Raw genomic sequence first — 18,921 nt, forward strand, 5'->3', positions numbered from 1 at the left:
TCTATTTTGACTTGTACCATATGTTCCCGAGTGTTTTTAGGTGAACAATTGAACTGCCCTTACGGGTGTAGCCAGTGGGGCATGATTCGCTTACCTTTTCGCGAACACCCGGTATCATCACTATTTGATAGTGATAGGAATCGTACAGTCCACGCTACGTTTGCCAGAGATTTCTTATGAATATTTTGTCGCCTTTATAATTATACTGAATCGGTGTGGTATTGTACAACACTTTTTTAGTGATTGAAAATGTTATGACGTTGGAGATTGTTGATAAGGTTCAATTGGATTGAAGGTTTGAACTATTGGTGTGATTTGAATGCTCTTTTAGTGTACACACGGCCTTAACATTGAGCTGAAATAACCGTGACGATACATATCGCATGACACCTAACAACCGACCAGGAAGCTAATTATTAAAATGATATTGTCGTATAGATATACGGATTCCACGAAACCACATAGGTGTTCATCATATGCCGTGTTTACTGATGAATGACGTCTCCCGATCAATAACCACTCTGTCTGCACTTGCTGAAAGAGCTTTACGTAACATCGCTTCCTGGTCGGTTGTTAGGTGTCATACGATATGTATCGTCACGGTTATTTCAGCTCAATGCCTACCAAGACTGATTTCAACTCGGCTCTTCAGTAAGTATTAACTGAATAATTATCTGATAGATATTGTATTATTGTGATCATTCGCAAGTGCATAACTTTGTCCCAAATATCTACTTGCTTTAAATCAATGAGTTAGTTATTTAATCTGTTAGTTAATATGTTCATCATAACTAAGAAAGTGTTATCCCAAATATAACAAATGTTACGTTTGAGCACTTTCCAAAAGGCATTGTCTAGTCACAGTTTAGGCCTTGGTGATTGGGTGCCTCACTTTAATTACGGCAGTAGAATATTTACATTACTAAAAGGGGTGGTAGGATAAACTAGTAGTTAAAGCGATCGCCCGTCACGCTGAAGACCCGGATTCGATTCCCCACACGGCGTACTCACTCAATTTACTAAAAAGCCGTAATCCCAAATGTAACGTATACTAGAATTAGTTATATAGCATCTTGGCCATAGAGCGACGGCTTAAAATTAACACATCTCCTAAGTACATCACCAAATAACCCGTGAAGATCTGGGTTAGAATAGGTCTTCAGCAACCCATGCTTGCTGTAAAAAAGCAACTATGCTGGTTGGGATCGGTTGGTCAGGTTCGCTGACTTGGTTGATGCATGTCATCGTATTCCAATTGCGTGGATCGATGCTCATGATGTCAATCAATGGATTGTCTGGTTCAGACTCGATTATTAACAGAACGCCGTCATACAGATTGATTATGGCTGAGTGCGGCGTTAAGCAACACACAAACGAACAAACAAACAAACCCATGATAGATTTAGAAACAAGTAAGGTCATCGTGAGCGGGACGGTATTCGCAGATGGATTAGCATATGAACTATGATTCTCTTTAGGTAGAAAATGATGAGGATCCACGATGTTCGACCTGGTAGAAGTGTGTATGTAATCAAACCTCACAGCATTGGTTTTTGACTGACTGTGGCGTCAAAACAAACTCATTCATTTACTTGAACTGAATGTTCATTTTAATTGTTATGGATAGTCACGCAGCCGTGATCCAGAGAACAGGGTGTCATTAGATAAAAAATAAAGTAATAATAGGATTACCAGAAAAAAAACAGGTATAACACGCAAGCCAACAGGCTTCGCTCAGGAACACCAGAGTAAGTAAGTACAAGATTGAAAACTGCCCCATAATTATGTATGACAGGCTTGTCGGGTATTGCCACATGTATATGCGAAAACAAAATTATTAAAATGAAGAGCAAAACTGATGAAAGCTATAAATAAACGTGCATAAGTGTTATGTCGTCACTGCAAAAATAATGAGTGTTTGTCTTCAGCATTAACATTCAAATACGTGATAACTGTATTAGCGATATTGTCTATGTTCCACCGGTGAGTAAGCGTAGCCTTACCATCTCGTAGTATAAATCTTGAAAGAAATTGTATTTCTGAAGACGTCGCGATACAGTTTTTACGATGTATCACGTCTGCACTCGCGCTTGATAACAGCCTTGTGTTTAGGTGTTTCAGTAGTTTAAATCGCCAATAATGTTCGTGACAGAACGCTTTAAGGATCGTGTCCTACAGAAGCTTGACATAACGACTTATTGTTGTTTGAGTAGTTCGCCTGGACAGGCTTATCTCTGCACATCAGATTATTTGTGACACAACGACAAAGTTAAACATGATCAAACAAGATATATGTAACATTGCACTCTGCGTTGGTAGGGAGAAAATGTATCTTACCCATCGCGTGAGCGTTCGGCGGAGCTTATGTGATCACGTTACACTATCTTCCCCATCGCTCTCTCGGCTGTCATTGATACGATGTTTTACTCACAATCGGGCACATCACGTATATGACATGTAGTTCTTGTGTCTTTGTAGATCGCCCAGTGCAGTATTTGCGAGCTGCGACTTCGGACAGATCGATAACCATCTAGAGATTCTGATTTGTTCCCCCCTTACATCCACACGTCCACACAACAATTTAATTCATTCTGTACAGCTTAACAATGGTCCTCATACATGTAGAATATATAACAAAACTGAATTTTAAAAAAATACATACAATTCAAGTTATTCAAGTGACAGAACTTTTATGTTTAAACAATATATGATATAATGCCCTATTTATATAAAATCTGTTTCGATATTCCTTTTCAAATTCAATTTACACTTATAAATTTAACATTTCGCAAATAACAAAATGAGATGAAATACATGATCAGTGATGGTATTTTCCCTTATTCCAGATAATACAAGCTGAGCATCCTGACGGATATAAAACACATGTGAACAGTTGGTTGGCCATTAAAACACAACTACTATTTATAATGCCTTTGGGGTCTATCTTCATCCCATTAAACCATCACTACTGTTTACAATGTCTATGGGGTCCATCTTCATCGCTAATAAAACATCACTACTCTATATAATGTCTAGATGGGGATCTATATTCACTACTATTTGTATTGCCTTTAGGGTTTGTATTCAGCCCAAGTAAACATTTCTGGTGAGAATATTCAGCATCCCAAGCTTATCGTATGGTTATCAATGGTTTAGACACATGTGAATGATGGGAATCACTGGATTGTCTAGCCCAAAGTCGATTATTTTAGGATAATGCTTTAGCAGAAGTAGATGCTGCACCATTGCAAGAAAAACACAAAGACATGAGTTGGATGTAAGGCCACAGGTTTATATACAGAAAAGTACAATGACTGGAGAACACTCCTGGGCTGGGAAACGCTAAACACGGCTGACTGTCAACCCAAAGGTGCCCGCACAGAACAGCAAACGCGGCTCCGAGGATACAAACGATTCGGAGCCAAATGATGGGACCCCCCAGGGAAAAGTGCATAGGCGGTCTGCTGTGGGCTCTACAACCACCATTAAACAATAAGGCCTAGAGGGTATGCCTCAAAGAACCCCAAAACACCAAAATCACTACTCCCAGCCCAAAAGTGTTACGCGATGATACAAACCAATTGTCGTGCGATGTAATGTGTAGAATGTGCTAGTCCAGGATCTTCACCTGTTGTGCACATACAAACCCCTGTGACTTGTTCGACGCATGTTTATGCCAGGACACCTCTTGCCTCGCATATACTTAATTGTCCAAAACTTGCCACAACTACAATGTAAAGGAAAACAAGCAACAGTACATGTTCCTGATACATACAAATACATTCAATTAGATTAACTATCAATTGAGGAAATGTTATACAGATATATACGTTTGAAATGAGAAGTAATGGGCGGGATGGGAGGGAAAAACGTGTTACCGGTGTGGTTGTGTGGATGAAAAGAGGATGTAGCAACTAAATTCAGCTGCAACATGGGTTACTTCCCTTTGTTTAGAGCATGTGAAGAACAATTCCTGAATAATACACTGATAAGGTGGCTTGCACTATTAAACCAGGAAGAGTAGCCTCCCTTGCATTATGTAACCAGGAAGCGTAGCTTCCCTTTGACCGTGGAACACAACTGCATGGGGAGAACACCCCTTGAATTGGAATAATGTAAGATTACCAAAATAATGCATTTTATTAATTAATAATACAATTAATTATTTACGGACCGCCGTTATGCAGCTGGAATATTGCTGAGTTACCCGAGTGTCAACAAGCAAAAATCACAACTATTTAGGATGCCTAAAGTAAACGCTACTGAACTTAAAATGATTCCATATGTCTTCGATCAGATTGAGGGTTAATGTTCGTTTTCCGAAAGATGCTTCAACATACAGCACCTCAACAACAGTGTTGTTATGACGCACTGGTGTGAAAACATAACTTTTAATATACATTTTATAATTTATTTTATTTTTACTATATTCAGCACGTTTCCAGTATTTATTTTCTAGGACCAAATATATAAAAGGAAATGTGACAATCAAAGCGATTAAATGTTCTACCTAACATTCTTGGCTAATAATACACAATCTATCGACACCTCTTTGTAATATACAGTTCGCTTCGTTCATTTCACAGCAATTCATTGATATGATAGTTTCCTTTTTAGCAAAGAAGTTACAGGTTGTTAAGATTAAAAGGATAGTGTGTGCTGTCATAACTCGGCAGACTTCCTATGCACTTCTGTTTTGAATGAATACACAATGCCATTTAGAAAGTGGTCAAATGTAACTAATGTTATATTTGGGATAACACTTTCTTAGTGTACAGATTCTTGTACTTTTTTTGGTTGAGTCCCGTCGAATCCCGCACGGGACTCAACTAAAAAAAGTACTAGAATCTGTACTTTACTAAGAAAGTTTTATCCCAAATATAACATTAGTTACTTCTGTTTTGAAGTTAGATGTTGTGCGTACGAAATAAGTGTCACGTGGTCACAAAAGCTCTGCCCACTCATGAGTATTGTAGACTTAAGACCACTGCAGGTTTAAGGGCACAACCAACGTGTACGCAAATGAACAGCGCGCGTGTTGTTTTTTGCATGTAAAACATTTTGGACAGAACCGTTGTATGTAGCTACATAAAGTGTCCATTAAAAAAAAAATACAGAAAAAAGATGGACTACAATTGTTCAAGATGTTAACCAAATAGTCCATTTACATTCAAGCCCACTGACTTGTGATTTAAGAAGTCGGGGTCGGCATGAAAAAACAAGATTATAGGTCTTAACGAAGCCCATATGCCACACAAGTGCTAGTTCGTTTACAGGCCGAACAACTATATTAGTGTGGGGGGATAGATGATAGATTTAGCAGCAAGTAAGGTCATCGTGAGCGGGACGGTATTCGCAGATGGATTAGCATATGAACTATGATTCTCTTGAGGTAGAACATGGGATCCACGATGTTCGACCTGGTAGAAGTGTGTATGTTATCAAACCTCACAGCATTGGTTTTTGACTGACTGTGGCGTCAAAACAAACTCATTCATTTACTTGAACTGAATGTTTATTTTGATTGTTATGGATAGTCACGGAGCCGTGATCCAGAGAACAGGGTGTCATTAGATAAAAAATAAAGTAATAATAGGATTACCAGAAAAAAACCAGGTATAACACCGAAGCCCACAGGCTTCGCTCAGGAACATCAGAGTAAGTCAGTACAAGATTGAAAACTGCCCCATAATTATGTATGACAGGCTTGTCGGGTATTGCCACATGTATATGTGAAAACAAAGTTATTATAATGAAGAGCAAAACTGAGCAAAAAAGTGCTAGCTCACTGAGATACCATGCCGCAGTTTAACATGAATACCCCACTCAGACACAGTATACTGACTCCGAGCCGATCAGTCCTCGTTTTAGCCCCTTAATGCCGTGCGCCAGGCAGGGTAACAACAAGTACCGTCTCCAAACGTGTTTTAGTATGATGCTCTACCACTAGACCGATAATAGTCAGAGATTGAATGGTTGTTTGGTTGGTTTACAGATTATTTACAGGCCGCCGTCAAACAGGACAGCCTGGAATATTGCTTCGTGTGGCGCTCAACAACATACAAACATTGTGAGGTTGTTAAGGGTTTCGTGTTGCTTTTGAATGTAACCCATATTGGTCACATCGACAACTGGCACTGTTCCAAATCTCACATGATCTAACTGCGTATTAACCAAGCGGGCAGACAGGCAGCACTACACAAAAACTGGAAACCTCAATTATGCATCCACCATAATGATTTAAACATATTTTCCTTTTTCACAATTCTGCTGAAAAGGATATTTGAAAAACATATGGCATGACTGTTAACCTTGTCGTTTCATATGAACATGTTGTCTGTCTCCGTTGTACAGGTATGAAATGAAAAAGGTTTTTTTGCCTGATCGATGAACCAGGATGTTACCACCTACCAACCCTCATTTACTTAAGGGTGCAATCGCAAGGCTATTTAAGCCAGAGTACATGCTTTGGGTGTTAATCAAAACGCCAGACCAGAACGATGCAAAGACTCGTTGTCGTCGTGCTCGTTGTTGTTGCAGTGTTTGCGGTGCTTTCGCGTGCTGCTCCAGGATCGTGAGTTTTAGAAACAATAACTTCATTATCGTTGCAAATATCACGTTGATGTCAGATATTATGATAACGAATTACAAACATTTTTGTGTTCTATTACACCTCACAGTGACTTAAAATAATAGGATACAAAGAAAGCGAAAGTCAGTGTTTATTATATTACTTTTGGGATTCTAATTCTAGCATATTTAGTCTACTGTGATGTTTTTAAGCCCCTTTGAACTTATTTATAACTTTTAGTCAGTCTGACAGGAAAATTATTGTAAAATGACCGAAATGTTTTTAAATGTTGTAAATTGCCGAAGTGAAAGTTTCAGTCACATTCAATGATTTATATATTGTTTATTCACAAAAAAGTGTTAGGCCGTAGGCCTATTACACAGAACTATTTACAGAGAGAGGAAGAAAAAAGAATTACCACTATTTTACATATATATCCATATCCATACACATTCATACACATACACATGCATATATACAAATAAATACTTAGACTGTATGCAATGAACGAAGTCGAAAAGCTTTGTAAACGTAGACTGCTAGATTTCGTATGATTTTAAAGTTAGTGGATGACATAAGAGCATTACATTTATTTTTCGAAGGGGGTTGTAAAATATTTAGGAGGAATGTATTCAGCTCTTAAATCACTATAAGCATTGCATATAAGCATAAAATGATATTCGTCCTCAATAAAATTGAATGATTTAATACATTAACTGTGACATAAGTACTCACCGCCCAAAGAAACGCGAACCATAAAAAACATATGGAGAAGTAAGTTAAGAAGAGATGTTTCCAAGGTGTACCAAATAATGACACAACTAACAATCAATCGAGTGTTTACACAGTGTCTTCATTCTTATCACCATACGCTCGATTCATGGATCTGTGACGTCACATGTGATGCATTCATGAGCGTCAGTTCACACAACCTATATAGTCTTATATCTCTTGAATTTGAGTCCCGACATGGGTACAATGTGTGAAGCCCATTTCTGGTGTCCCCCGCCGTGATATTGCTGGAATATTGCTAAAAGCGGCGTAAAATCATACTCACTCACTCACTTGAATATGAGTAATTATTTATATATCATTGTGTTTCTTTTGTCGGTGAGTGTATATATATATATATACACACACACGCACGCACACACACACACACACACACACACACATATATATATAAATATATATAGTATTCATATATATGATAATGACTCTCGTTTACTGTATATACTGTGCAATAGAGGTAAACTGTCAATGTCGTTGATGAATTCACACATATCGATAAAACTGTTACATGAGAATGAAATAAAAATGACAAAACCCTTTCCACAAGCATAAGACCTATCTGCAAAAGTGTTCATTGTATGATTCCGACTATTTAATAAACGTGTGTTTATGAATCACTATCAAATAGTGATGATACAAGGTGTTCTTGAAAAGGTGAGTCATCACTATTTGATAGTTATTCATAAACATATACTTGTGATATAGTCTCAATCGTACAACGGACTTTTTGTGCATTTAGCAGATATTTTCTATGGTTATGGAAAGGGTGTTGTCGAGTTTATTTGTCAACGTCTAAAACTAGGGATGTGTTTTAAGTTAGGAGAACATAATCATAACTTTCGGCTCGTGATCAAGAATCAGAGGTGACGTGGAGTGAAATGTGGTTCAACGTCGCGTTCAAATTGTTTGCAGTTACATAGCGACGTGCATGCAGGTGTGTTTGCTGCTAGCTCGAACGAATGTCGATTTTATCGTGCTAGCCAACAGAAATACCTTGCCACAGTCTCACATGGATACCCATCTCCGACACATCAGACGGACTCCGAGCCGACCAGTCCTTGTTTTATCCCTTTAATGGCGGAAGACAAGCACCATCTTTTAAGGTATTTTGGTATCACGCGACCAGGGGATCGCCAGCAAACGGACAGACACTATATCCACTACATCATGGTGCCGGTGGAATGTAGGATTCGAACCCACAAGCAGCGAAAGGGAGTAAACTCTTCATACTCTGTTGTCGTTGTTTGGCACGGTGTTCTTGTAGGTTGAGTTTGACGTTGAGTTTAATCCGACGTTCACCAGTATTGAGTTCATCATATGGCCTGTCAGCTCCCTGTGGCAGGAAACTGCACAATGATTTGTTGGTTGGTTTGTTGTTTAACGCCGCACTCAGCAATATTCCAGCTATATGAAGGCGGTCTGTAAATAATTGAGTCTGGACCAGACAATCCAGTAATCTGGATCGATCCACGCAATTGGGATTGATGACATGCATCAACCAAGTCCGCGAGGCTGACCACCCGATCCCGTTAGTCGCCTTCTACGACAAGCCTAGTCATTTTTTACGGCAAGCGTGGACCTATTCTACCCCGGATCTTCACGGGTCACTGCACAATGATATTCACTTAATATGTGGAGCACTTTTGATTGAACCCACGACCACGACACTGTACTAACAAACAAAAAATCATAAAGGGAACGGATCTGGGTTTCTACAGCTGGGGAACAGGACTCATCACTAATGAATAATTCCAACTGTTGTTACAGAGCGAGAGTGTCCTACCGCTGCTCAAGGTCTTCTCGATACACAACAAAATGTGGGTTTCTTGGTTGGGGACGCTGTACAAGATACAGGTAATACACTTCATAGTATTCAAGGGCGAAGTATTCTTTATAATATACATGTTCATCGAAACAAACTGACAGTTTATGTATTGGCAGCGAAAGTGAATAGATATTTCTTTCCTTTGTCAAGATGACCTGGTTTGACAACAGGAGATACGCTATTCCGCATGCTGGAACTGTTCCTTGACATTTAAACCTACAGAAAGTTTATATTAGTTTTATCGGCTAGATAGTTGGCAACCATGTGCATTTCTCTGGACCATCTATCATTCTATAATGCATGATCTATTCTAAAAGCTGTCGTTTAGTATATGAAGCATAATTTACTTAAAACCATTACTAGAGTTATTGTTTGTGCTAATTCGCCCCATACCTACATCGTCAGTCCACACAACATGTAGGCGTTCTGTTTGAGACAGAATATGTTCCTTTGTCTATCACCTCCAGTGAACAGTTGATCTAGTTTTTGACACATTATTTCTTTCGAGCATTTATATAAATACTTTTAAAACAAATCCCATCAAACCCTCTCGCCCATTAGATCCCATTTCCCGTCCCCAAAAAGATCAAATGGTCGGCACACTATTTTCCAAGGGGACACCCACAACGGGCAGTCAGTGACAAGTATGATGTCAATCCACACGATGACATCATTTGGTTTCACGTCTTATTTAGTTGGGGCGGTCGGGTAGCCTAGTGGTTAAAGCTTTCGCTCATCACGCCGAAGACCCGGGTTCGATTCCCGACATGGGTACAATCTGTGAAGCCCATTTCTGGTGTCCCCCGCCGTGATATTGCTAAAATATTGCTAAAAGCGGCGTAAAACCATACTCACTCACTCACTCTTATTTAGTAATACAACCCTTTTCAGATGTTTACATCATAAGCCATCAGATTAAAGACCCCTTAAAATGTTACAGATCCTTCACTAGTTTACAACTTTGAAAAAAACTTATATGCTTTTGTGGTCGAATGTGCAGTTTTGTGATACCATAAATATAAATAATAGACCTTACAGTGAGCTGTTATGATCACTTGTGGAAAACATCCTCATGGTACGATGCCACTTTATAGCTGTATGTATTTTAACTTATTTTATGTTACGCCTATTTTGCTGTAAACTGCGTTGGTCATACAGACTGCATTGCGACAAATAAATATAGGCTGTTTGCTTGTCATAGACCCATATTAGGTAAGTAACCCAGGAATGTGTATGCAGTCCGTCAGTGTTTACGTCATTTCAAGAATACGGTCTCTTGAAAAACATATGAACGTCAAATTGTGTCATTCATACACTTATGAACGTCAATGTCGTGGTCATGTGACCGAACTCTCGTCCAATGGAAAATCCTGTACATATATATATATATATATATATATATATCTTAAATATATAAACCACTCGATTTTTTTATAGGGACACAAAGATGCATTTCTTTTGCAATAACTTCCAAATTGTTCGTGAACTTCTAAGATCTACATCAAACAGTTGCACAGAGTTAATACGTAGAAACAAATGTTGATTAATAAGATTTGGACGGGATTTCCATGGGGATTAGACACATAACCATCATGAGTTTGGGCTCTATTCACTATCATAATGTAAATATTGAGTAGCAGTGGGCTGATTGACAACGAATCACAGCGATATAACACATTAAAGTTCACACAAACCTAAATTACAGCATCCAAATCCATCTGATATGGGTAACATGACACACTTTGACAGAAGGATGTTTGGTGTATCATGGACAAATATGATTCATTGTTTGATAGGCATTACTTAGAAGTTGACAGATGACAAAGTACATGTAGACACAATTTATGGATAACAATTCTTTAATACTGTAAAGGTAGCCTTACTTGACAACGGTGTAAGTAGCTGTACCGAAACGTCGCCTTTACAGTATTAAAGAAGTTGTTATCCATAAACTGAGTCTACTTTTGACAAATATGATTATATATATGACATTTATGCATCACAGTGTGACCACAGAGATACTGAAAGGTGCAACCTTTGTTGAGTGGAACCTAGAACATTGTATGCTTGTGCATAGACATGTATGTCATCAATGAACGCCACCAATGTACCAATTAATAAATCACACTTAACGTTCCATGCTTCAGACAGACATGGTCGACATGCTACAAGACAGGTAAGTGTGGAAGGAAGACTCATGGTGATTACAGAATCTCCCAAGATTATTCGAAGGTTATTTGATCTAACCCGGACCCGGGGCTTCTGAATGAACAGAGTACACCTGTATGTAGGATAACTTTTTGAAGATTGACAAGAGCATGATAATTCGACGGTTGTTGTCTTCGTGGTCAAAATTCAAAGACCCGTGAAGATTCCGGGGTAGAATAGGTCTTCAGCAACCCATGCTTGTCGTAAAAGGTGACTATGCTTGTCGTAAAAGGCGACTAACGGGATTGGGTGTTCAGGTGGTCAGGTTAGGTGCAAAACATGTTGTATGAATACGTCATGGATATTTCTTCTCTAGTGTGGAACGGTGGATGGGCGAGTTACGGGCCATGGATCACGGAGAGCACCTGCACGCGCACATGTGGAGGGGGAACAATGAGGAGATACCGCACACGTTTGTGCACCAACCCGAGACCTGCTAACGGCGGTTCCCAGTGCACTGGCTCCAGCAGAGATACCCAGACGATAAGCTGTAATACACACGGCTGTATAGGTGGGAAGTGATATGTATACACGCGACTACAAGAACCGTTTGTTTACTAATGTCCATACGTGTATATGTGAGGTTCAGATAAGAAAAGGGGAGGTCGGGTAGCCTGGTGGTTAAAGCGTTCGCTCGTCACGCCGAAGACCCGGGTTCGAATCCCGACATGGGTACAATGTGTGAGGCCCATTTCTGGTGTCCCCCGCCGTGTTATTGCTGGAACATTGCCAAAAGCGGCGTAAAACCATACTCACTCACTCACTCACTCACTCACTCACTCACTCACTCACTCACTCACTCACTCACTCACTCACTTGATTGGAAATAATGGTGTGCCAGAATAAGAACTATCAACAAATAAGTATTTGTGGCAGACAATTTCAAAAATCTGAAGCATGATATTTTTTTCAAGATTTTTCTTGGTAATATTTATTTTAGTAAAAAGAATGCCTGCCATCATCCCAGAATATCGGTCCCGAATCACTTGTCTAGGCATTGGTAAACTAATACTTTTTACCTCGAATACGATAGCTTGTAACTTCTCAAGGATGAATTCGACGATGTGAGTGTATACAGATATCAAAACAATAATGATATCGTAACATTACTCTGCACAGTCTAAAGCTTGCTCATAAACCTATGATGTTCCAAAGTTGGTGTGGAATGAATTCACAACAACTCCAGGACCACATGAAGGGTGGGTACCTCCTCCCGCATTTGGAAGGGTAAAATCTTCCATAACTGACGTATGCATCATGACATTCCTCAACGCGACCTTGTGGTTGTTTAGGATGTGTTACAGTTGATGGTGGAAACGACCAGCACATATAGCTGGGAACCTCTTCTAACCAGGAATCATCATGGGGCTGATTAAACAGCATGTGTTACACCTCATTTGGTTGTAAATATATCCATATTCATAATATCATGATATGTATCATTGTAAATGATTTGTTACAGTTGATGGTGGATGGAGTGACTACAGCGCGTGGACAGACTACAGCACGTGCACTACTACATGTGGAGGAGGATCCCAGTTCAAGACCAGAGACAGGACGTGCACCAACCCCGCCCCAGCCCACGGAGGCCAGGAGTGTGTCGGAGATGTCAGGGACAGATCTGAGAGGGACTGTAACACTCATCCCTGCCCGAGTCAGTAACAGAAATAGCTCTATTAATTTATGATATAAATCATTGATGGTACAATATTAGTGTGGTAACAGTGTACGCATTTGTGTAATGCTGATATTCATTTAAAAAATATATATATTCAACTTGCTATTAATTTAATTACATATTGTCTGTTTCAAATCTGGATTATCACGTATCACTAAAGTAAAATGTCCAAACAGTTGAAAAACGCAGGGAAATACGTATGAATATCTCAACATGATCACACGCTTGCTCAGTTGACGGTGGCTGGACCGACTGGGAAGAGTGGCAGGACCTGGATGAGTGCAGTGTCCTGTGTGGAGGAGGCAACAAGGACCAGGACCGCTCCAGGACCTGTACCAACCCCACCCCGGCCTTCGGGGGGGCCGACTGTGACGGAGAGAGCTTCCAGAACAGGACCATCAACTGCAACACCGAGGAGTGTGGAGGTATGTGTAATGTACATGTATTATCATATCAAGAACAGCTTAAGAACAGATAAAATATATTTTTTCTGTCATCAAATTTAATTATCTTATTTCTAAATGTTTCTGGTTCATGTTACAGCGGGGATCGATAACAAGTGTGCCATTCTAATTTTTGTATTTTGTCTCAGAAATCCCTGACAATGACAAGAAATGCAAAACGTTCCAATTTAAAATTTGATCGGTAATTCATTAGCAGACTTTCATATGCGGAATTGGTGGCCCAGTCATCTAGGCCATCTCAGTTCGCTGTGTAGAGTTGCGGCCCGTAGTGCCAGAATCCTATGGTCGGGGGTTCGAATCAAAGTTCCCTCTGATAACGTTTCTTTCTGTGCCAGCATCATACCCGAACTCGTGGATTTCCTAAAGTGGCGACCATCTAAAACTGGCATCACTTCAGTCTTCCTCTCTCATTAATCTGACACGTATACATGTAAAAGAAATTTTAATCGAAGAGCTGTTAAACCAAAGTAATGTACTCACTACTTCCTCTGATCCTCAGTACTTAACATCTGGATAGTGGTTTACTATTGTTCCTGCAGATCGTTGTCCAGAAGATGAGGCCACCTACCACGCCCACGCCACCAATAAGAGACGCTTCTACCAGTGCAGCAATGGCGTGGCCTATCGCCATCAGTGTGCAGAGGGTACCGTGTTTGACTCCGCCATCTCCGCCTGCAAACATGCTGCCACCACTGCAGCTCCCCAGACGGCGGAGTCCTGTCCCAGCACTGGTGTCGTCATGATCGCCCACGAGAGTGACTGTACCAAGTTCTACATGTGCTTCAACAACATCAAGTACCCCATGGCCTGTCCGGCCACCACTCGGTACGATGTCAAACTGAAGGTCTGCATCCACAACACTGGCGGATGTTAGATACAGAAATTAAAAACTCATGTTTACAGCATCTTCAGAATTTATTAATAATAAGCATATTTCTCCGACTCACGTGGTATATATGGGCGTCATGATAAGGTTGGTTGGTTGGTTTGTTGTTTAACGCCGCACTAAGCAATATTCCAGCTATATGACGGCGGTCTGTAAATAATCGAGTCTGGACCAGACAATCTAGTGATTAATATCATGCGCATCAATCCACGCAATTCGGATCGATGACATGCATCAACCAAGTCAGCGAGCCTGACCACTCGATCCCGGTAGTCGCCTTCTACGACAAGCGTCACATTTTACGGCAAGCATGGGTTGCTGAAGACCCATTCTACCCCGGAATCTTCACGAGACGCGTCATAATAAGACGTCAAAAAAAAGAGGCATACAAAACAAAATACAACAAAACCTTTGCAGTGCAACATGCCTCAGTCCCTGTCATACGTTTGAGTGAAGTAGTACGGTGTAAAAAAAACTGCTTGAGCAAGGAGATTCCCATTTGTTTAAATGCTGTTGTCGCTGATTCCGTAAATTCGGAACGACAACCCACTCAAAACACTGAACTCTACCCATGCCGAATCACTCAATCTATTTGCTGACACCAAAGAGCTCGCGGGTGTGTATTTTTTAGTCAAGGTAGAATGCAGATGAACATGTGTTTTCAATGTGCGGTTAAATCTACACGTAACCTAGCTCTATATTGAAAACAGTTTATCTCGTAAGTATATCGATCTCTCCTAACACTAACTGAGCACAGAATTTATCTCGCTCATGAGTGATAATTCATTAGACGGTTGGTTGGTTGGTTTGTTGTTTTACGCCGCTCTCAGCAATATTCCAACTATATGACGGCGGTCTGTAAATAATCGAGACCCGTGAAGATTCCAGGGTAGAATATGTCTTCAGCAACCCATGCTTGCCGTATAAGGTGATTATGCTTGTCGTAACGGGATCGGGTGGTCAGGCTCGCTGACATGGTTGATGCATGTCATCGATCCCAATTGCGTGGATCGATGCTCAAGATATTAATCACTGGATTGTCTGGTCTTCAGCAACCCATGTTTGCCGTAAAAGGCGACTAACGGGATCGGGGGGTCAGGCTCGCTGACTTGGTTGATGCATGTGATCGGTCTTAATTGCGTGGATCGATGCTCACGATATTAAGTCACTGGATTGTCTGGTCCAGACTCGATTTATTTACAGAGAGCCGTCACATAGCTGGAATATTGCTGAGTGCGGCGTTTAACAACCACCAACCAACCAACCATATAGCTGGAATATTTCTGAGTGCGGCGTTAAACAACAAACCAATTGTTGATGCATATGATGTCAGTCACTCGATTGTCTGGTCCAGACTCGATTGTTCACAGACCGCCATCATATAGCTGGAATATTGCGGAGTGTGGCGTAAAACAACCAACCAAACAAACAAACCAATCTTCGACCAGGGTCCACAGCCAACAACAGATCTGGATATTACATCTGCTGGACAGACCAACAGAAGGCCAATGTTTTTTTTATTACACAATGCACAATCTCCACAGATATTTGACGGTATTTTTGCATTTTCAAAGTAAATGCTCTCAGACAAAACTTCAGTAAGTCTCATTATCAGCATATTTGTATTGTCATGTGGCCTGCACATGCAAGTGTCCCTGTCCTTCTGTGAAGGCATGACAACCCAGAAAGTCTTAATCCTTCTGAAGGTAGCAAGACAGATTTGACACTCTGTATTTTCTGATGTAAATTAGCAGTGAAGAAATTTGACAGAATCTAGTAAAAAACGCTTCTTTTTTCTAGTTTCCGTAATGGTATCTTTTTTGACAACTGTTGTCGTCTCGTGAGAAGAACTGCGAAATTCTATCCTCAGTAGATGAAATGGAATTACTCTTTGCCTTCCTTTCATGACGGAAATTTGCTTCTTTTCATTTAAACTACTTGATGCTCCTAATTCCTTTCTTATTTTAGTGAATAACCTGTCAAGATGTTACTTGACAGAACCTTAGAGAGGGCTTGCTTCTCCTGCAATGTGGATTTGGAGCATTTGTTTTTAACAGTTCAACAATTAACTTCTTACGGTGGCATTTAGAAGTTGGTGTGATGAAATAAGACGAGTTCTATGAATGAACACAGAGTAAACAAGGAGCCAGTGGATTAATTGGATGGACAAGGGGTTTAGCAATTAGGTGATGGTTAGCAGGCGGGATGTAATACCCTTGGTCTCTGTTCATTGCTGGCTGGATCCTTTTGATGTAGATGGCTTCTAGGAGTTTCCTGATTTTGTAGTCTCAGACTACTGTTTACTCTGTGTTCATTAGTCTTCAAAACGGCTTCCAATTATCTTAATCAACTCTGTGTCCATCAATCATTTACTGTATAAACTTTGATGTCAATAAGTATATACACCTATGTTGATAAGCACTACCTTGTGCGAAATACGCATCATTCGGAAAGCCCACGTTAAGTGAGTGAGTTAAAATTTAACGTCGCATCGGCATTATTTCAGCCATATAGCGACGAGACCAAGCTAATATATGTACAATTAAGTCATTTATGCAATGACATATTTAAAAACACTTTATCAAACATATTGGAGCATACTATATTTAAAAACAATTGATGAAACATATGAGCATTACAATATCATTAATACAGTTTAAAAAAACAGGCTATAGGCCACCAGTAACCAAAGCTAGGCCACCTCGCTGGGGATCATGGGGACTTACAGTACTTCTGCTTCCTGCATGATACCCTAGCAGGATTTACGTCATCACTTTAGCCACTGGTGGTTGTGCACAATACTAGCCAATATTAAAAAATACTCATCAATGAGTTGGCTTAAAACACTGGTTGATGATAGTTACATCAATTACTAGAGGATTACGTGTCACACAGGGGGACAATATTTTTACGCTACGTTAACCTCCTGGACAGAGCCTTTAATAATGTCAGTTGCTAATAGCATCACACCAAATTTAAAAACAAGCATTTAATTATTCACATACATATTTAAAATTTATTATACAGACCAATTTCTTTCAAGTAATTTATGATGAGATGCCCGCTGATACGGGAAAAGAGATCTTTTAGATTTACACTTTGATAATGTGAATCCCTTGCGATTGCAAAGTCCACACAGTCAAGCAATATATGCTTAACGGTGAACCTTTCATCACAAGGGATACACTTAGGAGGTTCGTCCTCATCTGTCTTAAGCAGATATTCGTGTGTAAACCGACTGTGGCCAATACGACACCGTCGTAAAACGACCTCGTCATGTCTTGACTGACAACCCAAGTAGGTATGACCGATTGTTGGTTTCAATTCGTGGAGTTTATTGCTTCCTACTTGGGTGTCCCACCTCTTTTGCATAAGATCCCGAGTATAAGATTTGATGGTAGGTTTGAAATCACTGTACGGGATACGAAGTGGAGATAACGGTTTGTCAAGAGCTGCTTTAGCAGCAGCATCGGCTTTTGAGTTACCTGTTATGCCTACATGACTTGGCAACCAGCAAAAGACGATGTCACATTGGCCAGTGGAAAGATCATTATAGAGATCTAAAATGTCAAGGATAATAGGGTGATATGGTGAGACACTTTTAAGTGCCTGAAGGCAAGATAACGAATCAGAGAAGATGATGAAATTTTTAGATTGGTTTTGTTGTTTAATATAGGTCAAAGCTGTTAGGATAGCTTTGGCCTCGGCAGTAAAAATTGAACTAAAATCTGGGATTCTTGAGGAGACAGTTCTGGATCCAACGACGGTGGCACTTGCAACTTTGCCACCATCCTTGGACCCGTCTGTAAAAATGGACCTGTGAGAATTATATTTGGAGCGTAATTGGTTATATGATTGTTGATATACCAAAGGATTGGTAGCCGACTTTTTTAGATTGGTTAGAGTGAGGTCTACTTCTGGCTTCACCATCTGCCAGGGAGGAGAAGACAGAAGACGGTGGGGTGATATAATATTTAAGTCTATTTTAGCTGCAGTGATGTGTGGTTGAATTCTGATCCCAAGTGGTGGAACCAATTTTGATAGATTTCGAAACAGGTTTTCATATTGAGGGTGGAAAACACAATTGAACGCTGGATTAGATTTATTTGAGTGCAATTTAGTGATATATTGCAGTGAAAGTTTAATGCGGCGCAGTTCGAGTGAAGGTTCGTCGGCCTCCACATACAAACTGTCCACGGGAGAGGTCCTAAAAGCTCCAAGACAAAGTCTTAGGCCTTGATGGTGTATAGTGTCCAATTTTTCTAAATTGCTTTTGCAGGCTCCACCATAGACAATGGAACCATAGTCCAGTTTGGAGCGTATTAATGATCTGTACAAGTGAAGGAGGGTGGTCTGATCCCCTCCCCACTCGGAATTTGAAACGACTTTCAACAAGTCGAGAGCCTTCAGGCACTTTGCCTTGAGATATTTAATGTGTGGTAAGAATGTGAGATGACGGTCAAATATGAGGCCCAGGAATTTGGCCTCCTCTACTAC

The 18,921-nt window shown here is 40.2% G+C and overlaps 1 protein-coding gene across 1 annotated transcript; it reads left to right on the forward strand.

The window, feature by feature from the left end:
- Nucleotides 1–601: 601 nt before the first annotated feature.
- On the forward strand, nucleotides 602–14,438 carry LOC125383490 (coadhesin-like). Its single transcript, XM_048401798.1, has 7 exons — nucleotides 602–651; nucleotides 9,131–9,217; nucleotides 11,336–11,364; nucleotides 11,713–11,907; nucleotides 12,859–13,050; nucleotides 13,308–13,499; nucleotides 14,078–14,438. The coding sequence occupies exons 1-7, from the start codon at nucleotides 617–619 to the stop codon at nucleotides 14,410–14,412; spliced, it is 1,065 nt and encodes a 354-aa protein (XP_048257755.1). The 5' UTR covers nucleotides 602–616; the 3' UTR covers nucleotides 14,413–14,438.
- Nucleotides 14,439–18,921: the final 4,483 nt, after the last annotated feature.

The sequence above is a fragment of the Haliotis rufescens genome, unplaced genomic scaffold (assembly GCF_023055435.1).
Source record: "Haliotis rufescens isolate VD_foot unplaced genomic scaffold, xgHalRufe1.0.p SCAF_23, whole genome shotgun sequence".
Lineage (NCBI taxonomy): Eukaryota > Metazoa > Mollusca > Gastropoda > Lepetellida > Haliotidae > Haliotis > Haliotis rufescens.